The following is a 16,277-nucleotide window of genomic DNA, read 5'->3' on the forward strand; positions in this document are numbered from 1 at the left end:
ATGAGAAGCGCTCAAGAACTCAGCCTTGACCGGCACCTACAGTTAGGGAAGGAGAGATAGTGGAACCCTTATGGGGTAGAAAAAAAAAAAGGATCACTTAGAAAAGAGAGTCAGGACTATCGAGGTGTTTATAAGGTATTTTAAGAAGGAGAACACAGTTGTTAGAGGAATCAAGGAAAGGAAGGTGAGGAGAGAGTATGAACCAGGGGTAGGGAACCTGCAGCCTCGAGGCCTTATGTACCTAGGCTGCAGGTTCCCCATTTCTGGTATAAACCTTTCAATTGCACAAAGAGGTGAGCGCTGGTGATTTTCAAAAGTACTCTATTTCCCTAGGGAGGTGGAGTTAAACCAGATGGTGAGAAATTAATTGAAGAAGGAATAAGTTGTGGATAGCATCACACATTGATATAGCACTTTCTTTAGGGTTTGCAAATCACTTTCCTCACAACTCCGTGAACTAAGGACAGCATGTATAATGATCTTTTTATAGATGACACAGCCAGCAGCAGATGGGAAAGGACAAGATACAGGCACATGTAGAAGGGTTAGCATCCCAATCGTTTTTGTTCCTTGAACTCCTTTAAAAAAAAGTTGATTCCACAAGGAAATTTAATATACTCATAATATTCTATTATTATTTACTGCTTAAGGTGTCATTAAAGAATATTTAGCACAAACCCTTGGATCATCATTAAGAACCCCCAAGGGGTTTTGGACCCATGAAATAGGAGCAACTGCATTAGAGAAAAAGGAATGAAACAATGAGTGTATACAGATAGTGAAGTGAGGACAAGGGTAGCTGGGCAAACACAATGACTGATCTCAGTTTAAAAAGAAGAAAAAGAGGTGAAGCCATCAGCCAATAAACAAATGTTTACTTAATTTAAGAGGGAGGAAAAGTAGGACTGAAGTCTTGAGAATTTAAGCCACAACTGCTGTGGGAGGGAGCTAGAGAAACTCATTACAGTATAACAGAAAGAACATTGCACTGAAAGATACAGGAGATATGGACTCTATCTAGCCCAAGCCCATAATCTATGCAACCTAGAGCAAATCACCTTAACCCTCTCTGGACAAGATTACTTATTTGTAAAAAGAGGGGAATGAGAACATTTCTGTTGGTCTTTTGTCTAAGATCACGTGTATAAAGCTAGACAGCATCTCAGGTCCAGGACTCCATAAAACAGTAAGAGTGGAATAAAAGGACTGCTCAGTGATTACAAAGACCCTGTTGAAGTTACAAAGCATGGTTTCACAGTGGTAAATTCACAGGTTTGTAAGTTCCTTGTCTTTCCACAGTGCTGTTATGTGATTCAGGAGTGGACAAAGTCAATGGCTGGTGTTTGATACATCAGGTATAGCAAAAGGTCAACAGGGCAATAGAACAGTGATGAGAGAAATATTCTAATCGCTGAATCTAGACTAAGAATGGAACTAAAAGTAAAAGTCAGAAAGCAATTAACCAACAAAAGACTTTTAACCAGACAAGACCAGGTGCCCAAGAAGGGAATTATTAGATCACTTCTAGTCTTATTGTCTGTGAGGGATGCCACAAATTAGAAGGCCATGAGTTCTCCAAATGAAGATTTCAGAGAAGAAAGATACCACAGCAAGGGTCTCAGGACAAGAGATGCAAAAAGTCACTATGGCACAGACATCTTTTGTAAGCTCACTGAAGCAATTACTAGAAGAACAGAAAGACTTCCCAACTGGGCTTGTCTAGTGCAGAATCCTCTCTCCCCTGGCACTCTGGGGTGGTGAGTCCTGGACAACACCAGGAAACAAGCCACATCCTGCAATGGTGAATTCTGACAGATGGCACATAGCAGAGGGCTATGTATTCGGAACGACTTGGGCATCCTCAGAACTGACCAGCCAATAACTTGGGATGGGTCAAATGACCTGGGCCTGCTCCAAAAATCCCTGCTTGTCACTCTCCTCGGCTGTTCTGGTACTAAACTAGTTCTGTGCCTGTCTCATCTTTTGGCCCACTGTTCACCCATTGTCTCAACAAGAGAAAGAATCCCATGCTGGAACAGCTCATATTGCTTCTTTTCAAATGCTCTATCCTTTGTGCTCTGTTTACTACCACTACCACCAGTGCCCCCCCCTTTAAAGCAATGAATGTTTTGAGCTAAAAACAACCTAGTTAAATTAAAAAGAATAAAACAACTTCAGCTTAAGGCAATAGTTATCACAGCTGGATTTAAAGTATGTTAAACACCATGCATTATGATGAGAAATAACAGTATCAGATTCATTCAGGTTTCATTTCAGAGGCACCAACGGCCTGTGCCAGCTTTCAGGATTAAAAGCAGCTGCACGTTTGGCTAATGAAAAGCCAGAAATATTTATGATCACTAATAACAACATTTAGCCCCATCACCTGTGTTTACCATTGGGCTGCAACGAGTTTGGGAAATTTACACTTCTTACCAATATTGTGTACGATACCTGATCATGAAGAGAAAAAAATAAGCGAACATTAACTGACTGCACACCCCAGGTTTTTCAAGCAGCTGACTCAACAAGAGGCAGATTTGAGGCTGGGATAAAGTTAATAAAAACTTTGATCCTTCATTCATTGCAAGGGGGGCAGACTTCATTTCCACATTCTCATTTACTGGCCTCGGCCACCTGGTGCTGATGGAGGAGCAGGTGTGTGCCAGACCCCCGGGATCACTTTCGGAAAGTGACTGTGGCAGCTCCAGCAACTTTATCCGCCTGTATTGACTCTACAATTGCCATGGCAACTGGGCAGCCTCACTAGGCTCCTGGAAAGAACTCGGAAGCCACCCGACGGTTTGGGATTGGTATTTTTCATTCTGCCTGCCAAGTGATTAGGGCTGGATGAATATCTTTCCATTGGGCTGGGACTTTCTAGTCTCCATTGCAAACAGAAAATTTCTCTTCTCAAGCATAGCTGTTTTATTAACTGTCTATACTCACTGGCACTGCAGATATATAAAAGCAAAATGCATGGTGATCCAGGGAACTCACATAGTGAGCATATTTGGAAAAACACTGAAATGCATTTTCCTTTCAAAGTTTGCAACTTTTACTAAAAGTGAGCTATAAGCTCCATATGGGAACAAACATTATTGGGCCCCAAATCTTTTTCCTTAAACAAAGAACGGCCATGCCACACATTTTAATATATGGTGCTTGAAGGCCAAATGTATCATACAGCCATAGGAAACATATAGCTAAAGAGATCCTCTTATTTTTCAGAAGCCCATGGAGGTAGACAGAAAACATCAGAAGCAAGATTTGAACTCAGGTCCTCTGAGTCCAAAGTCAGTGTTCTATTAGAGTCTGTAAGATACCTTTCAAAGGCCTAATTCAGGAACAACAGAAGCTATATTAAAACTTTTCAGCCAGGTAAGGAGGGACACACATGTGGAAGGATGAAGGAAAGAGTGAAGTCTCACTGTTCTGTGAGTCTACCATTATTTCCTTTAGAGGCAGGTAGGTGGCACAGTGGATAGAGAACAGATTTGTAGTCAGGCAGACCTGAGTTAAAATTCACCTTCAGATACTTACTAATTGTGTGAACCTGGGCAAGACTTAATAGCACCTACTTCCCAGGGTCGTTGTGAGAATAAATGAGATGATATTGGTGAAGTGCTTTACAGACCTTAGAGTACTAATAAATGATAGTGCTTTTTTTAAAAAATCTGAATAATGAGTCAACATTGGAATAAAATCATTCTTTGGCCCTAGTAGGTACATCAGAAACCTTCCTGTGGGAAAAATACCCTTAGCTGAGAAAACAAACTTTGCCTCCTTTTAGAGGACTCTGGAAAGGTAAAAAGTTCTGGGAAATGAACTCATCTGGACAACATTTCAATCCATAGCTTCATGCCAACACTAGTCAGATCTGAAAGGAAAATCTAAGTGTCCAAGCTGTCTGGAAAACTTATCTCCTAATTAGGATTTCTGGTCACCTGGCTCCAGCCAAACTGAACACAGATATTCCACACTCATGGAGGAGGGAAAAGTTGATGCCTTGCAACAGACTACTCTCAGCTTCCCATTTGTTCTAAAAGAATCTCAATCTATGCCTTCTTTAAAAAAAAAATCATCTTTTTTTTAATTATGAATTTGACCAACAAAAATAAACATGAATATTTCAATAAGTAGAAGAGAGGACTGCATATAAAACAGTGACCTGTTATATCATTTGTTTTTAAATACATTTATTTTAAGATAACTTTTTTTTTAACTTTTGTTAATCTACATTTGCCCCTGTATTTCTCCTCTCCCCTCTGCATTCAGGTTTTTAAAAAAATATATGTCAAATTTAACATATATAGTTAGTATAGTTAACATAGATAGTAACAAAACTGCTCTCCTTGGTCCCTTCTCAACTTTCTTCTGCTCTCCTCTGTGTATTTTTTGTCAACCTTTTACCGAAACTCTTTTCTTTCTTTCTTTCTTTCTTTCTTTCCATAGGCTGAAAGAAGTTCTAGTTCCAGCATTTAATGTTAAGCTACACGCTAAGCCAAAGCAGGCTGGCTGATGTAAGCTTACTGTGGCCCTTACATGGCAGGTACTTTTCTGAGCTTCAGTTTCATAATGTATAAAAATGGGGCTAATAACACTTAAACTACTTACCAGGATTATTATGGAAGCATTTGTAAATCTTAAAAAGCCCAATAAATGTATATTATCATCATCTATTTCAGAAGGAACTCAAAACCAAAAGTGTTCTTTGCATTGTCTCAAGAACTTTAGAGACCATTAGTCACAGCAAAAATTCAGTTTGGCTTATTATGTTACATTTGGATTTCCCCAACTGGGTGGTTTTGGGTTTTCACTTAGCTCCTTCATTAAATGAGTGCAGCACACAACAGGCATCCTGCTGGCACAGGTCTGAAACGCATAGATGGGCGTAAACAATGATTCAACACGGATAGGGCCACAGAGAATGTGTTTCCCTCGCACTGAGGAGCAAGCAGATGACAAGAGTTTCACATTCCTTTGTGATCAGTCTCAGAAATTTCAGGCCGACCATGAGAGAAGAAAGGCAACTTTATCAATCTCTGATCATCTGTATCCCCAAAAGATTTAGTGGTATCTGTTAATGTACGCTGGGAATGCTTTTAGAAATCAGGAGGTGCCTTCCCAGAAAGGTGTCTTTGTAGGAGATGTCAATCAATGTACATTTATTAAGCACTTACTAGACACTGTATTAAGCTCTAGGGATATAAAAAGGAAAGGAAAGTAAAAAGTATAAAGGGAATTGGCATTGGCACCAGAAGGTTTGTATTCAAATCCTGACTGATTCCTTGTGTAAACCTGGGACTTAACCATTCAAAGGCTGCATTTCTTTACCTATGAAATGGTGATAAAAATACTTTTACAATGTACAACTCACAGAGTCAATTGCAGGATTAACTAAGATAAGGTAAGAGAGCCAACAAGCATTTAATAATTCCCTCAATGTGCCGCCACTGTGCTAAGCACTGGAGCTGTAAGGAAAGGCAAAAACAGGCCCGCCTCTGAAGCAGCTCAATCTAATGGGAGAGACATGCAAAGAACTTTGTAACAATAAAGCACTAGAAAAACATAAATTATTATAGTAGTCGTTATACCTATCTTCTGAGCCTACCACTACTGTTACCCAAAAGCATTCACTTTATTTAGAGTAAGGGTTCTTAACATTTATTGTATCATGGACACTTCTGGTACTGTGGTGAAGTTTAAGGGCCCCTCTTAGATTTTTGTTTAAAATACACAGGATTACAAAGGAAACCAAATATGTTGAAATAAAGATATTTAAGATATTTTGCTATTTAAAACATTTTTAAAATGGGTATTTTAAAAATATATTTAAGATATTTTGATATTTAAGACATTTTAAAACATATTTAAAGATATTTTAAAAGATATTTGTTTTTAAAATAGATATTTAAAGATATTTAACAATCTTTTAAAAAATATATTCAGTCAAGATTTAAAAAAAACCCACAAGTTCAGAGACCCCAAGTTAAAAAACTCCTGTTACTTAGAGAAACTCTAAAGCTAATTAGGTACCAGTCACAGGAGGCCAATTGGAATAACAATAACTAGCATTTATACAGTACTCACATTAAGGTTTGCAAAGGGCTATACACGTACTATCTTATTTGATCCTAATAAGAAACCTAGGGAGTAGATGCTATTATTAACCTCATTTTACACATTAGGAAACTGAGGCTGAGGGAGTTTAAGTGACTTGCACAGGGCCACACAGCTATTTAAACTCAGGTCTTTCTGACCCCAGTTCCAGTGTTGTTACCCACTGCTCCACCGAGCTGCTCTGAATGTTCACTTTGTGTCAGTCCACCGATGATATGCGTACTAAGGACTGTAGAACGCAAGGTAGAACTGTGATGTTTTTACCCTTGTAGTCTAGCACCCCTGGCAGTGCCTTGCACATAATTAGGACTTAATAAACATTTCCTGAATTAATGGACTGAATCGAAATCAACAAAACTCGGGCACATGGGCCAATTCCCACCAATCTTCATTACCTGGTCCTTGGCAACACTAGTTCAAGGGCCATAATGACCTCATCATGTAATTCTAAAATATACATTAAGTTCTTTTTCTGTCCATAGCCATACTAAGTCACAGTAAGTGACTTTGTGATTCATCTAGCAGGTTGCTAGGTAAGTCACATCACTTCACGTACTTGAACAATGAATTATTCTCAGACACACCACAAAACAGACTATCAAGTCCTCTCCTAGTATACAGTCAAAGATATTTTTCAAAATTTATTCAGCATTCCTGTGTTAAGTATGTATTATGGGCAAAGTTCTTACTAAAGCCCTACTTTGATGCCTCCTCATGGTGCGAAGGTAATTCTGGGTTCATGACATCAATACCAGGAAAGAACAACTCCTGATAAGTTCTATCATGCTGGAAAGGCCAGTAAGGAAGGCCATTAAGGGATAATTGTATGTCTGCTAACTGAGGACTAGCATTGTTGATTTCAGCAAGGATCACTGACAGAAGGCTGGCTACCAATCCATTACTGTTTTTAAGCCACAGAAACTCATGAAAACTGTCTACTAAAACACAGGAGAATTTGATGGTGATGCATTAAAATAAGAGAAGCAGATGAAACATTGTACTTATCTTACGTGTGCATGTGTAGCTAGGTGGCTCAATGAATAAAGTGCTGGGCCTAGAGTCAGGAAGACCTGAGATCAAGTCTGGCCTCAGACACTTACTAGATATGCAACAGTGGGCAAATCACTTAACTCTGTTTGCTCAGTTTCCTCATCTGTAAATGAACTGAGGAAGGAAATGGCAAACCACTCCAGTATTTTTACCAAGAAACCCCCCCCCAAAAGAAGTCACAAAGAGCTGGACATGACTAAAAACAACTAAACAACGACAAATTGGAAGGTACAAAATTTAGATAGGACACGGTCCCTGGCACCATGGAGCTCAGAGCCTAGCAGATTCTTCTATGACTTAACCACTTACCTCGATTCTTTAGACATTTGAACTTATGCTGCTGTAACAAGGTAATTTTTATATTCTCCCCAAGTGACTTAGAGCAGTGGTGCCAAGCTCAAACAAAAATGGGGCCATGAAACCTGCAGGCTGTATATTGACTTAAAAAATTGCATTTTAATATTATCTAGGTTCTATTGTATTTTTTATATTTCCCAATTACATTTTAATCTGCCCTGGGAATATTGCCCACATATGATACCTCTGGCTTAAAGTATTGAGAGCTACTGGGTCAAGTTGCAATTATAGAAGCTTTCCTCTAGCCCAACAAGTCTTAACCTAGTGTCTATAAAGTTTTTGTTTGTTTAATATTTTGATAACTAAATTAGGTTTTTTCAGTAATTCCATGCATTTATTTTACGGATTTAAAAACATTGTTCTGAGAAGTCCATAGGTTTCACCAGACTACTAAATGGGTCCATGCTTCAGAAAAACCTGAAAAGACTGTATGGACTGATGCTGAGTGAAGTGAGCAGAACCAGGAGAACGTTGTACACATTGTATGATGACTAACTTTGACAGACTTAGCTCTTCTCAGCAATGCAAGGATCTAAGACATCTCCAAAAAATTTCATGATGGAAAATGCTATCCACATCCAGAGAAAGAACTATGGAGTGTGAATTCAGATCAAAGCATACTATTGGCTCTTTTTTTTTCTTCTGTTTTGTTTTGTTTCTTCTTTGTTGTGGTTCCTCCTATTGGTTCTAATTCTTCTTTACAACATGACTAATGTTAAAATATATTTAATAGGAATGTACGTGTAAAGCCTATATCAGATTGCACACCATCTTGGGGAGGGAGGGGGATAAAATTTAAAACTCAAAAGCCTATGGAAGTGATTATTGAAAACTAAAAATAAATTAATTTTAAAAAAATTAATGGGTCTATGATACAAAAAAAGGTTAAGGACCTGTGCTCTAGCCAACCATTCATATTTATACATCTCATTCTTTTTGATTCACTTATGTTAACTTGATCATTTTCAGACATTGCTGTACCTGTTCCCTGCTCCTGGTGATCCTCTCAGACAACAAATCAGAATTGTTCCTTTCTTCATCTAGTTCCATCTCCAGCTGAGAAATTTTGTCCTACAAAAGAACAGACACACATATACCCATTTAAATTGGGCTTTTACTAGATGAAAATGGGACAGTTCTTTGTGTGGGTGAAGGGATAAAGAAGAGAGGTGTGAAGGCATGGTATCTGAGTGTCAGGATGAGGAGACAGGATAGAAGACTGGAGCTGGTGGGCTGGGACAAAGATTTTCTGCATTACCTCAAACACTGGTTCCCAATGAACCACTCATTTGAGATGGAAGGGACCATGCAAGGCCCAAAACACTCATGCTGGATTCAGCAAGTGTTTTCTAAAGGCAGGAAGAAGCTCTGAATGTTTCATTTTATGTAAAATGTACCACCTACCAATTCTTACCATTACTCCTAGGAGCCTTGGAGAAGGCAAAGTCTATGAGTACCTTTGGAAACTAATGATCTTTTCCTTCTATTGAATTCAAGACAATATTGGATCATATTTCAAAGTTAATCAAATTTTGCCAAAGTAGTGTTCACAAAGTTATGACATCAAGTTTTTTGAGTTGGGTTTTATTTGCAATTCATTATTTGTTATGGAAAATTCACTTCAAAGAAGTTTTGTGGGTGGGAGAGAGAAGGAAAGGGGAAAATTATGTAAATTTCTACACCCAGAATTGCTAGGTTTTTGCATTTACTTTTTTTCTCTAGTCACCAGTTCATTGTTATTTTAAATGTTTGGATTAAGTTGGAGCCACAGATGCTAGGAAGTAATTGGCAGTTCTGGACTTGGGTTCTAAAATATTTATGGATAAATATTGTCCCTGGAAACACCATAATCTCAGAAGAATATTACAAATAACCCAACTAACAACAGAAAGGCACGCGGTGAGTGTAAACAGGCAACAGCACATTACTGGCAATGATTTGCATGCAAGAAGAGGGGGTAAAAAACATGACAGAGGAACATCAATGGTGGGGAAAGGAGGTGGTCACTCACATATTGAAAATGAAGAGTAACAAATGGGCATCCCAAATGGTCCATTGGTACTCCCAAGATAGTTTAAAAAAAAAAAAGGAAGGCCACCACTGCATTAAGTGGATTTCTCTATGGAGTAAGTGCAAAAAAAAAAATGAACACAGATTGCACATAATGTGATGGCATAGATGGGCTGAATCCAGAGCTTAGCACAGTGCCTGGCATATGCTTAATAAGCACTTAATAAATGCTTATTGACAGAATGACTGACCAGTGAAGGTATGATCATGATCCATCAAAATACCAAAGTATTATCCCCAAGATGATCCAAATAGATTGAGAAACTAGAGATGCCTCTTTATGCACAGAAGGTAAATTGCACGTGAGTGATGAAAAGCCAAGGAATGCCATTACTAGACTACAAAAAACCATTGACTAAAACCAGCTTTTTATCACAAGTGTAGCTACCACCCATCTGGAGGCACTCTTGCCAAGCATAGATACTTAGAAACTAAAAGACTCCACCCAGTATTCAATTATGTTCATTTAGGGTAGGAATCATGTACCTACTCAAAGGCTCTAAGAATTTCACAGAGAATATTCGCAATGTAATTAAGAGATCTTCATAAAATATAATCTATACAATCATAGCCCACTTCAATTAACTGTTCCCTCCCCCTCTCATTTATGGAAGATGCTCATTAGCTGATAATCAGTTACCCAGCTGGCTAAAAAGTAATTTCTGTATGGCCCTGCTCCTTATGGAAGACGTGCAAGGGAAACAGAAAGCTAAATAAGAGTCAGAGTAAGTCAGGTCAGCCAGCTCTCTCTATGAGATCGATTGATTGTCAAAGTACTCTCTCACTGGTTGGGGGGCCTAAGAACTCTTCTTTTTCCAGTTTAAAATGGAAAAAAAGAGATCCTCCTTGAAATTTCACTCAAGTTAAAAAACCAACCAACCAACCAACTCTAACTCTACTACTGCTTCCATTTATCCATATTGTTATCCATCCAACATCCACTCACACTGAAAAACATTGGTGAAAGCATCTTTATTCAGATAAGAAAATACTATTTTAATTTTCCTAGGATGACATGAGTTAAGGATGCAGTCCTTCCAGGGCTTCCATTGTCCATTGTTGAGCAAGTACAGTTGGGTGATTCCTGGTCTAGGTCAGTGGATATTATGCCTATGCTCTGAGTTAGCTTATGAGATGGCCATGTGGGGCAGAGGGCACTGAGCTTCTGATTATGTGAGTTAATATTTGTTCATCTTACAGTTAGCTCTCAGATTCCTAGAAAATAAGCATGCTAGGGGCCCTATTAGCAATTTGCAACTATCTTAAGAGAAAAGAAAAATTATATTTAGCCTGCTTACCCTTTCCCCTAGGAGAGACGTATCTGGAGAAATTGGTACTATCAGAATTAATATTCACTAGATATCAGTGTTTTCTTTGCCTTTGAAGAGGGTAGGAGGAAAGTAGCTATTTGCAAAATAGATTCAAGAATTATATTGACTATGAATTCATCCTTTTTCACCCTGTTCTTGAGCAACATCTATGTGCCTCCTAAAAACATTCTGACATCTTAATTTCTGTTAATGTGGTCCAAGTTATATTTTAATCCAGGTTTTTCCTCAAAAGTGTCAATTGTCATATTGGATGATGCTATTTTTTTTGGACGACATTGTTCTAAGTATTGTGCTATTTTACGTGTGGGTGTGATGAATCAAGATTACACCTATACAACTGTCAGTGCATTATTCTTATTTAGATTTTCTGATTTGATTTACATTTTTCTGGTTATTTGTTAAGTGTTTCTAGTTGTCTGAAGGACTTATACCTATTTAGTAAATGAATTTAAGATTTTATTTTCAATTGTCTCATACTGTTATTTGTTTTCGTGTGTTTATTTCTTCTCTTCCCCACAAAATGGCAAACTCCCTGAGGGCAGGATCTAAGTTAGATGTTTATTTTAGAAAGCCCTATTCCACAAAGTGTTTAGTACAGTGCTAGGTACATCACAGTGCTCATTAAGTAGTTGTAGAATTAAATTATACCACATCTATTTTATTTTATATATCTGCAAAGCTGGATTACACATGAGCAAAGGTTAGTTAGAAATAGGAACCCAAACCAAAGTATGCAATGACATTGAGGACTCTGGAAATGGCTTCTAAATCTGAGTTCTGCAACTAACTTTCTGTGTGATGTAAGGTAAGTAGTTTAATCTCTCTGGGTCTCAGCTTTTTCATCTCTAAAATGAAGGAGCTGTACTAAAGCATTTCTAAGTCCCTTCCAGTGCTATTGGTCTATGAATCATCACCCTCTCACCAGAGTATCTTAATCACATAAAGGAATGATACTACTAAATTCTCAAGACAATTGAAACTCAAGAAAAATGAAAATGAGTGATTTTATAGCCTAAAAGCTTAAAGGGAAAATCTTCAAACTTTTCCAGGATCTACTTTCCTTTGATCATGAAGACACCAAGGTGGAACAGTAAAGAGAAAGATGGGTGTGGATTCAAGAAAACCTGAGTTCAAATCTGGCCTCAGATACTTACTAGCTAGATGACCCTGGGCAAGTCACCTAACCCCTGTTTGCCTCAGTTTCACCATCTGTAAAATGGGGATAACAATAGCACCTCCCTCTCAGAGTTGTTGGGAGGATCCAACAAGAAAACAAGTGTAAGGAGCTTAGCACAGTGCCCGGAACATGGTGCTATATAACTGTTAGCTATTATTAACTCTACCTCCATTTGCTTGACTTGTCTACTGCGATCCTCCTTAAGATGACTCTTGGCCTCCAGTTCATACTCTAGGTCTTTCAACGTTTGTTCCAGAAGTTCTCTTTTTGTGAGGGCTTCATCTTGAGCTCTCTGGCAGTCTCGTAACTCCTCCTCCATCAGGCGCATCTGCAGGGAGAAAGAGATGGTCATTACCCTGTCACCTGTGAATGAGATAAAAATCCTGGCAATGAACCCCCAACAAGAGGCTTGTGGAAAGCTGATGGAAAGACTGAGCTCTGGTCATAAAGGCAGGCATTGTTTAAACTACACTGGGTCACCCTTTCCTGGGGTTACAAGTTATTGTATTTGGTCCAGTTCCTAGGGAGCTTCTGTGGGCAGGTGGTAGCACAGTGGATAGAGCACTAGATCTGGAGTCAGAAAGACCAGACTTCAAATCCAGCCTCAGCAAGTTACTGTCTATGTGACCTGGAGCATGTCTCTTAACTTTTCTCTGCCTCAGCTACCTCAGCTATAAAATGGGGATGATACTAACAATCCCAGGATTGTTGTGAAGATCAAATGAAATAATATTAGTAAAGTGCTTTACGAAAATTGTTATAATTATTACATTATTAACAATATGTAGAAGAAAAAAGAACATAAATAAAACATTTCTTGAATACACAATGGAGAGCAAAAGGGAATATGGACAAGGAGGGGCATTTTGTTACTCTCGTGCTAAATTTAATATACCTTAGAAAACTGTATAAAATAGAAGTTATAGTTTAACACACAATCTATTTTTCTGTTCTATGTGGCAACATTTATGTTTGTTGATGTTTAAGCCTATAATAAAATGGAAAACCTAAATTAAAAACCAGTATATGAATAGAGCTTTTGATATGTGAATCTCTTTTGATGGAATAATTATCCTGTCATTGAGAGGGAGAGATAAATCCCACCAATACTTTGAAGTTCATGCTGCACTTTGATTATATCTCTTTGATTGTTTGCACAGGATTGAGAGCTAGAAGATACCTTAGCCAACAATTGTCCAACCTCCTTTCTGCAAGATGAGGAAAGACCCTCAGAGAGGCTTAAGTGACTTGCCCAACATAATGCAGGTCGTAAGTAATAAGAGCCAGATGCTCCAAATCCAATGCTCTTTCCACTCAATTACACTGCTCCCCTACTGTATCATGATTATGTATGTCTAGACCAAGGGTTCTTAACCTTTTTGGGAGAGGCACGGACCTATTTCTTGGTCTGGTGAAGCCTATGAAGGTGTATCCTTTCCAGAATAATGATTTTAAATGCATACAATAAAATACATAGGATTACAAAGGAAACCAATTATACTGAAACACAGTTGCCATAATGTTGTTTTTTAAGTTCACAGACCCCAGGTGAAGAACACCTGAACTACACTATAAACTCCATGAAACAGAGACAATATGTTTTCTAGACCTCTGTATCTCCTCCAGCATCTAGTTAGCAGAGTGCTTACTATATAGTGGGTGCTAAGTATGTTTCTTAATCGAATATCATCCTTGAAATCTGCCATCAACACAACTCAACCTTTTTATTGAGATTCCCCCAATATATTCCAAAAATGGGTGAGAGAGGCTAACAAAGCAAGCTGTGCATTAGCTTTCGCAAAAAATATCTAAAATACCTAAGGAAATGAGATATGGTCTTTGTTAGTCTGTATCATCCTCCCCTGACCCTCACCCTCCATCCATCTTGGTCCATGTCCTCAATTGCATGCGGACAAGAAAAGGTAGAGAATAGATTCACTTGCTGCTCAATTAACTTAGGAAAAAACTGAAAAGGTATGAGAAAAAAAATATTTCACTTCATTATTCTTTCCCTCGACCTATCAGTGTGTCTAGGAACATGTTACCCAGCCCTAGGTTAGGAACAAAAATACATAGCTGTATTTACTATGACTACTACTACTACTAGTACTACCACCACCATCATCCCTACCCTTAGTCTCTCCCTACTACTACTACCACCACCACTACTACTATCACCATCATCACAACTACTACTACTTCCACTGCTACTATTACCACCACCACCTCTGTCCTCACTCCTTACTACTACTACTACCATCACAACCACTACTACCACTACTATCACAACTACTACCACTACTATATTATTATCGATGATGATGTTGGCAGTATGGCATAATGGATAGAACCAGCCTTGGAATTAAGGAGACCTGCTTTTCAAGTTCTAACTCTAACACATACTGGCTGTGTGACCCTGGGCAACTCATATTATAAACTGCAAAGAAGGTATAAATCTGCATCAATATTAGCAGAGAGAAATCCTCACTGGGAGCTCCCTACAATGATGAAATTATAGAAACACTAAAGATAGATAGATAGATAGATAGATAGATAGATAGATAGATAGATAGATAGATAGATAGATGTCTATGCCACATTACTTTAAGGTTACAAAACACATGCCTGACAACAGACCTAGGAAGTAATTATACAAGTATTTTATAAAAGAGGAAAGTGAGGGTTAGTGTGGTCACACTGCTAGGAAGGGTTGTGATGTGAGATGATTTCCATGACACCACAAAGTCCCCCTTGCCTCACATGTTATGTCCCACTGGTCCAAAGAATATCTGAAACATCACCATTATCTATTCTTTCCTTTGAAGGCCTTTCCCAATTCTCCCAGCTGCTTTCCCTTCCAAACTACCTTTTCCTATATTACGTATCTTGTATGTGATTTGCATGTTGTCTCCTTCATTATAATATGAGTTCCTTAAAAGCAGGAACAGTACTTTTTGCCTTTCTTTGCACTTCCAGTGCTGAGCACAGTGCGTGGCATATAATAATTGCTTAATAAATGTTTGTTGACTGACTGGTGACTCTGGGTTAAGGCTTTACATATTCGAATTCCTCTAGAGAGGTACCTGATTAGACCAATATCAATATTTAACAATGGAATGGGGATTTTTGTATCAGATTAATTTTTTTTTTAATGTGAGGAAAAAGCCATTAATTTTGGAACAGGGAAGGGGAAAGAAATGCCTGAAGGATGGGAAGGCAGTAGGGTTCTCAGACAGCCAAGGGACAGCATTAGGCCCCTAGAAATAAAGAATAAGGAGAAGAACCTAAGAAATGGAAATGCAAGCATGCTGAAGACACTTTACACCAGGGTTAACTCTAAGTAGTACCATCTCTGGGGGATGGATCAAGCCTGGACCATCTTTAATTTATGTAGTCACCTCCTTCCAGACCCTCAAACCTCTCCTCCCCCAAACATACACATTAAGTGTGTACTTCTCTCCTTTTCTACTTCATACCTCAGAGCCAATCATTACTTCATCTCTCTAGGTTAATTTTCCTCATTTATAAAATAATGAAGATATAATGACTTCTAAGGTCCCTTCCAATTTAAAATCCCAGGATGGTCCAGGGGAAAAGACAACATTTTTTCTGAAGTCAGAGGACCTGCGTTCAAATCCTGATGCTTACTGTGCAATATCGGGCAAGTCACTTAAATTCCCCCAGGTTTCAGTTTCCTTATCTACAACATGGAGGTTGAACTAGCTAATGTCTGGAATTTCTTCCAGTTCAAGATCTATAAGCTTATTATGATCTTTCTATAAAATGCTAAGAAATAATAATCTAAGAAAAATATTACCCTGAAGCAACACACAGAGCCAGAATAGATAGAAATGCAAATGAAATAAAAAACAAAGTTAATGTCACTCCAGCTTCCTTCAAGAAAATGCCATGTTGTCCAATGCCACGGTCAATCACTTACAATATTTTTTTTGCCCACAAGATGGCACTGAACCAGCAGTTTAGAAGAGGCATCCATGAATAAGTCTTCCAACCTGGGGCCACTTCCCAGTGAAAAGAAATGGACTAGGTCTAGAAGTAGAGTAGGGTATTCCTCTAGAGAACCCCCCTTCCCAAAAACACACCCTGTCTCACAGGCTGACCCTAGCAGCCTTGACCTAAACCCATCCAAAAAGGGCATGTTTTCAAAC

The 16,277-nt window shown here is 38.5% G+C and overlaps 1 protein-coding gene across 1 annotated transcript in view; it reads right to left on the reverse strand.

Annotated features, from left to right (window-relative positions):
- CGNL1 (cingulin like 1) overlaps positions 1 to 16,277 on the reverse strand; it is a 197,589-nt gene that overhangs the window by 12,509 nt on the left and 168,803 nt on the right. Inside the window, 2 exon segments of the mRNA XM_020981694.2 lie at positions 8,512 to 8,601; positions 12,275 to 12,436. Of these exon segments, the coding sequence (XP_020837353.1) occupies positions 8,512 to 8,601; positions 12,275 to 12,436 (252 nt within the window).

The sequence above is a fragment of the Phascolarctos cinereus genome, unplaced genomic scaffold (genome assembly GCF_003287225.1).
Source record: "Phascolarctos cinereus isolate Bilbo 61053 unplaced genomic scaffold, phaCin_HiC Scaffold_3;HRSCAF=262, whole genome shotgun sequence".
NCBI classification, from domain to species: Eukaryota; Metazoa; Chordata; class Mammalia; order Diprotodontia; family Phascolarctidae; genus Phascolarctos; species Phascolarctos cinereus.